This window comes from Elephas maximus, chromosome 10 (assembly GCF_024166365.1).
Source record: "Elephas maximus indicus isolate mEleMax1 chromosome 10, mEleMax1 primary haplotype, whole genome shotgun sequence".
NCBI classification, from domain to species: Eukaryota; Metazoa; Chordata; class Mammalia; order Proboscidea; family Elephantidae; genus Elephas; species Elephas maximus.
Window position 1 is genome coordinate 26,204,659 of NC_064828.1, and position 7,810 is coordinate 26,212,468.

General features: G+C 39.6%; 1 protein-coding gene across 1 annotated transcript; it reads left to right on the forward strand.

The window, feature by feature from the left end:
* Window positions 1-2,056: 2,056 nt before the first annotated feature.
* Window positions 2,057-3,163, forward strand: LOC126084473 (olfactory receptor 11H6-like). Its single transcript, XM_049899072.1, has one exon. It carries the CDS (start codon window positions 2,195-2,197, stop codon window positions 3,161-3,163), a length of 969 nt encoding a protein of 322 aa, XP_049755029.1. The 5' UTR covers window positions 2,057-2,194.
* Window positions 3,164-7,810: the final 4,647 nt, after the last annotated feature.

Sequence of the window (7,810 nt, forward strand, 5' to 3'; positions counted from 1 at the left end):
ATATCAGTCTAGCTGCTATGTGGGTGTTAATCTCCAAACATATAAAAATAGAAGCAGATCCAGGGGAGAATTTCACAGAGGACTGGATAGTTTATGGAGATGGTGAAAACTGTTCAGATTCTGAATATGCTTTGCACATGAAGTCTAGAGGGTTTATTGATGGCTTGGATAAAAGATATTAAGAGAAAAGGAAAGGATGTGGCCAAAGTAGTGGCCTAAACAACTGCGTGAATGGAGGTCTCATTCTTTGAGATGGAGAAGAAGTAGGAAGTCACATGTTTGGGGTGAGAAGAGCCAAAAGCTCAGTCTTGGGCATGTTTATGTTTAAGTTGCCTGTTAAATATCAAATGGTGATGTTGAGTAAGAAGTCGGGTAGAAAAATCCAGGATGGAGAAGTGACATCCGGGCTAGGACATCTCAAAACCAAGACCAGACCTGTTGCTGTTAAGTTGATTTCGAGTCATGGTGACCCTAGAGGACAGAGTAGAGCTGCACCATATGGTTTCCAAAGCAGCTTGTTGATTCGAACTGCTGACCGTTTGGTTAGCACTAGAGCTCTTAATCACCGCACCACCAGGGCTCTCGTGTGGATTATGTTACAGACAAGGGCCTAAATGACAGGTCACTTACAGAGATTACAGCTGGAAAAGAGAAAATATCCAAGGAATGGGTCCTGGAAAAACATTTGTAGGAGGGGTCAACCAGAAAGAACTCTAGCATAGGAGTCTCAGACAATGTGCATAAAGAGTAATGAGAATAAAGACAAGGCACAGACCTTCACCTAATGTAATTCAAATTTCAGAGTGCTTTCAATGATACAATGCTGTGAATATTTTTGCTCTATGTGGCAAAATGTATATCAAATACCACTGTGAGGAACTTTCCTCCACCTCATAAATTCCAACTAAAGACTGAAGCCTGCACACTCTAAACCCAAACTCAAACCAAACCCATTACCTTCAAATCGATTCCACCTCATAGCAGCCCTGTAGGATAGAGTAGAACTGCCATATAGGGTTTCCAAGGCTATAAATCTTTAGGGAAGCTGACTACCACATCTTTCTCCCATGGAGCAACTGGTGGGTTTGAACTGCTGACCTCCTGGTTAGCAGCTGAGCACTTTAACCACTGCACCACCAGGACTGCACACTCTACTTAGGGTATATTTCAGTTAAAAGAGAATCATGTTAGTTTGTATTCTGTACCTCATTCATTTATGCCAGCTTTATTATAAAATGTTTATTGAAAATAACACTACCTGAACTTAATCCTCTTGACCAGTGAATTTTTAACCACAAAGGGGACCATTGTGCTAATGACCTTAAATACTGAGAGAAAATAAGAATACATAGTGCTCAATTTCTTTCATTGATGTCTTTAAAAAACAAGAGACACACAAATATATGAACCGGCCTTGCTGTAGGCAATCACTGATTAAAGGTCATTTTCCTTATCCCTTTTCTAATGTTGCCAAGTCTATATGGACAGGAACCTCATCTAAAACTATGCATGTGTTATTATTAAAGAGTACAATAGTGAAAAAGCAAACAAACAAATAAACCTTGCTTTGAGGCTCTAAGTTCTTGCAATATCGTCTTCTCTATATTTACTCAGGGCTTCCACTGCACAAATTATTTAAACTTCTCTATGTTCTCATATACGTTTTGCTCAGGCTGATTTTTCTGAACTAGATTGCAAGCCCCTGAATGGCAAGAGAACATCTGTCTTGTTTTATGCAGTGCTGGGGACCCTCAACAAAGGAAGATATTTAAAGGGATGTGATGGCAATGATGGGCACAATAAGGAGGTTGTAGTAAGTACCCACAGGTCTCTGGGTGACACAAACAGTTTGCACTGGGCTATAAACCTAAAAAGTTAGTGGTTCAATCCCACCCAGCTGCACAGTGGGAGAAAGTCCTCATGATCTGCTCCCATGAAGATAACAGCCAAGAAAACCCTGTGGAGCAGTTCTACTCTAACACATTGACAACAGGTCATGACTATCCACACCCACAGGTTCCTTATGTCCTCTCAATATCAGAGTGGGACAGAAAAAAATGCTGAAAATCTTTGCGTGATCTAAAACTATGCAACTAATTCAGTTTTAAGAAATTCAGAGAACATCTTAACGAGAAAAGTTCTGTAGTCATTTGCAAAATGTCAATGTCTTGTCGTTGCAGTTTGGAGGAAAAACATGAAAAACCCAGAAGGGAATAATCACTCTGACCCTGTGAGTGAATTCATTCTTCTTGGATTCCCTTGTACCTCAGAGATCCAGATCTTCCTCTTTGCACTCTTCTCTGTGATCTACGTCCTGACACTGGTTGGAAATCTGTGCACTATATGTGCTGTGAGGGGGGACCACCGTCTCCACACCCCCATGTACATCCTGCTGGCCAATTTCTCCTTCCTGGAGATCTGGTATGTCACCTCCACAGTCCCCAATATGCTAGCCAACTTTCTCACTGAGACCAAAACCATCTCTTTCTCTGGTTGCTTCCTGCAGTTCTACTTCTTCTTTTCCATGGGCACCACTGAGACCTTCTTCTTGTCCGTCATAGCCTTTGACAGGTACCTTGCTATCTGCAGGCCCCGGCACTACCCCTCCATCATGACAGTCCGATGCTGCATCAGAATGGGAGCCTGCTGCTGGGTGTGTGGCTTCACCTGTTTCCTCCTCCCAGTTTATCTCATCTCTCAGCTCCCTTTTTGTGGCCCCAATACTATTGATCACTTTCTATGTGACCCAGGACCCCTTATGAACCTGTCCTGTGTGCCAGCTCCTGCCACTGAGGTCACCTGTGCCATCTTTAACTCTGTCCTCATTTTCTCCACATTCCTCTTCATTAGCAGTTCCTACACCCTGGTAATCAGAGCAGTGCTGAGGGTCCCCTCAGCAGAAGGCCGACATAAGGCCTTCTCCACATGTGGCTCCCACCTGGCTGTGGTGTCCCTGTTTTATGGCTCCATCATGGTAATGTTTGTGAGCCCAACAGCAGGCAATGCAGCTGGGATCCAGAAAATTGTAACTTTGTTTTATTCTGTGCTGACTCCACTTTTCAACCCCTTGATCTACAGTCTGAGGAATAAGGAGATGAAGGAGGCACTCAGGAAACTATTTAGGACTTTGAGATTACCTCAAAGACAGCCTCTCAAGACCTAGAATTCATAATTTATGTGTGTGTAGGACATACAGTGATATAAAAACACAGAAGCCTTAAGGAAAATTGGGACGCAAATATGTGCTTCTAGATTTCCTGGAATCTTTTTAGGAATTAAATTAAATGAAGCAAATAGCATGTGAGATCTTACAAGGGTTTACATAAATCATTTTTACTAAGCTTTAGTGCATCAATATGCTATCCCCCTGGGTATTGCACAGAAACAGGAAAATACCAGACATTCTCAGGCATATTCAAGATAAAACCCTAAATAACCCAGGTGTCAACAGGATCGTTTGTATCTTTTGCTGATTAGGTAAATTCCCAGTTTCCCAGTCAGTAGACGTCTAGAATTTCCAATACTATCCCTCTACACACATATACACAAACACACACACCACGAAGATGTATCTCTTCACTTCTCTTCCCACTCCTGAATCCACCTGCTTTCTTTTTTTGATCACATCAGTCCAGATGTGAGATCTAGTCTCTTCAGCGTTTTATCCAAAACAGCACTCCCCTACACCTTTGTGTGGGCAAATTAGCCTGACAGCAGATTGGAGTTGTTAAAGTGATTAGAATCAATGTGAAATATTAGAATGGTGGCCAGATGGAAAATAACTACCCACTGCTGTTAAGTGAATTCCAACTCATTTGGACCCTACAGGACAGAGTAGAACTTCCCCATAACGTTTTCGAAGTTGCAAGTCTTTATGGAAGCAGACTGCCACATCTTTCTCCTGAAGAGCAGCTGATGGGTTCGAACTGCCGACCGTTTGGTTAGCAGCCAAGTGCTTAACCACTGTACCGCCAGGGCTCCTAAAGTAACTATACAAAGAGGATATTAGAATAAAGAATTATAAAGGAAGGATATGCATTTATAATAGCAAAAAAAAAAAGGTAATATATCTCAAAATAAACTCCCCCAAAAGAGGTAAGATCTGCGTGGAGAAAACTACAAATATTTACTTCAAATATTTTTTTAAAGAAATGAGTAAATTGAGACATATATCATGTTTCTAGGTGTGATAAGCAACTGTTGCAAATTTGTTATTCTATACCAACTAAATTTATAAATTTAGTGAAAATAGTGAAATGATAATAAGATCAAAATAATACCAATCCAAATGTCCAGTAATTTAGAATTAATTAACTGAATTATGGTACATACAGAGTATGGAATATTTTACAGACATTTAAAATAAGGTTTTGAAGTGTATTTCATGAGTTGAGACAATATAATGCTAAGCGTTTTATTGACTATGTGAAGGTGTTCAACTATGTAGATCACAACAAATTATGGACAACGTTTCAAAGAATGTAATCCCACAATACTTTATAGTGCTCATGAGGAATCTGCTCACAGACCAAGAGGCAGTTGTTCAAACAGAACAAGCAGATACTGCATGGTTTAAAGTCAGGAAAGCTGGGTGTCAGCTGTGTGTCCTTTCACCGTACTTATTCAATCTGTATGCTGAGCAAATAATCCAAGAAGCTGAACTATATAAAGAAGAACATGGCATCGGGATTGGAGGAAGACTCATTAACAACCTGCACTAGGCAGTTGGCACAACCTTGCTTGCTGAAGGTGAAGAGGACTTGAAGCACTTACTGATGAAGATCAAAGACCACAGCCTTCAATATGGCTTACACCTCAACAGAAAGAAAACAAAAATCCTCACAACTGGTCGAATGAGTAACATCATGATAAACAAGGAAAAGATTGAGGTTGTCAAGGATTTCACTTTACTTGGGTCTACAATCAATGCTTATGGAAGCAGCAGTCAAGAAATCAAATGACGATTTGCAGTGGGCAAAGCTGCTGCAAAAGACCTCTTTAAAGTGTTAAAAAGCAAAGATGTCACTTTAAGGTCAAAGGTGTGCCTTACCCATGATATGGCGTTTTCAGTGGCCTCATATGCATGTGAAAGCTGGGCAACAAATAAGGAAGGCTGAAGAAGAATTGATGCCTATGAATTATGGTGTGGGTGAAGAATATTGAATATACCATGGACTGCCAAAAGAATGAACAAATCTGTCTTGGAAGAAGTACAGCCAGAATGCTCCTTAGAACCAAAAATGGGGAGCCTTCATCTCACATACTTTGGATACGTTATCAGCAGGGATCAGTCCCTGGAGAAGGACAACATGCTTGGTAAAGTAGAGGGTCAGCCAAAAAGAGGAAAACCCTGAATAAGATGGATGGACACAGTGGCTGCAACAATGGGCTCAAGAAAATAACGATTGTGAGGATGGTGCTGGACTGGGCAATGTTTGGTTCTATTGTACATAGGATCGCCTCAATGGCACCTAACAATAATAACAGCACTATTAAGTGTTTAATTGTTATTTTGTTTGTTTTTTAATAGAAAAAGACCCAACAATTATTTCTAAATTTATGTTATAATTAGGAAAATACAGGAAGGAAGTACATCAAAACTCCATAGCTGCAATCTCTGGGTAGTGTGTTTATGGATGATTTTTTCTGCTTCTTCATATGCTTTGCTAATTTACTATGACTAGCATTTTTTTTTATGAAAACAGAATATTTAATATTTTTTTTACTCAAAAATCTCAGCTTGACAGTTTTGCAGAAGGCTTGTTTTTTTGTTTCTAATTCTGCTCTCAGAAATGGGGCGAGATCTTGCTTCCGGAACCAAAGGTGGGTCAGCAGTAAGAGACTTCCGTTTGACGTCTGAGTGCTACCTCACGGGAGACTTCAGGAGCAAAATCTGAAAAGAGTAGGGGTGAGAGACCCTAGTCCCCAAATTAAAATTGGTTCAGAACCAGTAAGCAGAAAAAATATATAACCTTGCAAGGAAAAAAAATCATACACGTATATATCTGTTTATATGTATGTATGTATAAAACCCTGGTGGCGTAGTGGCTAAGTGCTAGGGCTGCTAACCAAATGGTCAGCAGACGACTCGAGAGCACTTTTTTTTTTATGTATAAAACAGAAAACCACACCCTTTGCTGTCAAGTTGGTTCCGACTCATAGTGGCCCTGTGTTCAACAGAATGAAACACTGCCCTGTCCTTCGCCATCCTCATGATCATTGTTATGCTTGAGCCCTTTGTTGCAGCCACAGTATCAATCCATCTCATTGAGGGTTTTCCTCTTTTCCACTGACCCTCTACATATATATGCATGTAAATATGTACATATATATATATGCGTATATGCATACATACGTACACACACAAATAAACTTGTTATATCTTTCATTCCCTATAAATGGTCTTGGAAAATATTCTTGCTACCTTGAGCTCATTTAAGACACAGGGTTCTGTGTCACTGTAGCACGTGTTGTTTGGGGGACCTTGCTAGTGTCTTCTTACATAAACAGATAAAAGTATGATAGGGATCCCAACTTCTTGGTTTTGTACTCTCCCCCCAGATTTGTTCTCCTTTATATCATCTTCATTCCTCGTATCCATCTCTGTCCATCAAGTTCCATCATCACAAACTCTTCCCTGGAGAAAGGTCTTAAATTGTAAATACATTAAACATACACCAGTAGAGAAATGGTTAAGAACACTGTGGTATTATATACGACAAAATGCTTTACTGGTATTAATCGCTTCAAAAAATTGTCCTGAAATATGACTAAAGACTGAAGATAGGATATTAAATGGGAAAAATGGGCTTCAAAATATAGCTGTAGGATTATAATAAATAGGTTGGAATGGAATGGGGAAATACAGCATGGTATTAGTGATGATTTGATTTAGATGGACTAGTGGTGTGCAGTGCCTAAGAGTTCAGCTGCTAACCAAAATGTCAGCAGTTCAAATCTACCAGCCACTCCTCCATGGAAATCCTATGGGACAGTTCTACTCTGCCATATAGGGTTGCTAGGAGTTGGAATCAACTCTCTGGCAATGGGTTTGTTTTTTTGGTTTAGTGTTGCTATTAGTAATTTTTTTCTATGTTTTTTCACTTTTGTCAATTTTTCTTAGTTTTATTTTCTAAAATAATTATTTAAATTGTGTATAATTTTGTGGAACTTCTGTAAATACCTAATAAGTTGAAGAGAAAATGTGCTACAGTGCTATGGAACTCAGTATAATTAAAACCTTTGTGTAAATTCAGAAAAGAATGTTAACCATTTCTGGATGGCTGTACATTAGAAGAGGCATTTTGGGAGAATGGGTTGATGAATCTCAGGCCTTAGTTGTCCCCTTGAGATAGCCTCATTCTCAACCTTGTAACTATCAGCCCTGTGTGTGAGACAGAGACCAAGTTTATGTATTTCGACAAGTTGCATTTCCTCGGCAGTGTGGCTTTAGCTTTCCACATCAACTTCCAGGCCTTCCAGTCTTTATACCCAGAATTCTATTCTGATTTTCCTCTGGAATTATATTTCATTACACAAATGTGCTTGAGATTTCTTTAAGGCTTTAAGCAAAAATGAATCTATCTTTTCTAAATTCTATTTATCTGTTGTTGAGAAGATACACAGCAAAACATACACCAATTCAACATTTTCTGCATGTATGTTTCACTGACATTGATTAGTCTTCGAGCTGTACAACCACTCTCATCCTCTTTTCCGAATTGTTCCTCCCTCATTAACATAAACTCAGTGCCCTTTAAGGCTCCTACGTAATCATTCAAGTTGCTCTTGTCACTTTAGTCCCATGTAG

Excerpts from the sequence above, each read along its gene's own strand:
- LOC126084473 (XM_049899072.1), top strand. The coding sequence starts at position 2,195 with ATGAAAAACCCAGAAGGGAATAATCACTCTGACCCTGTGAGTGAATTC.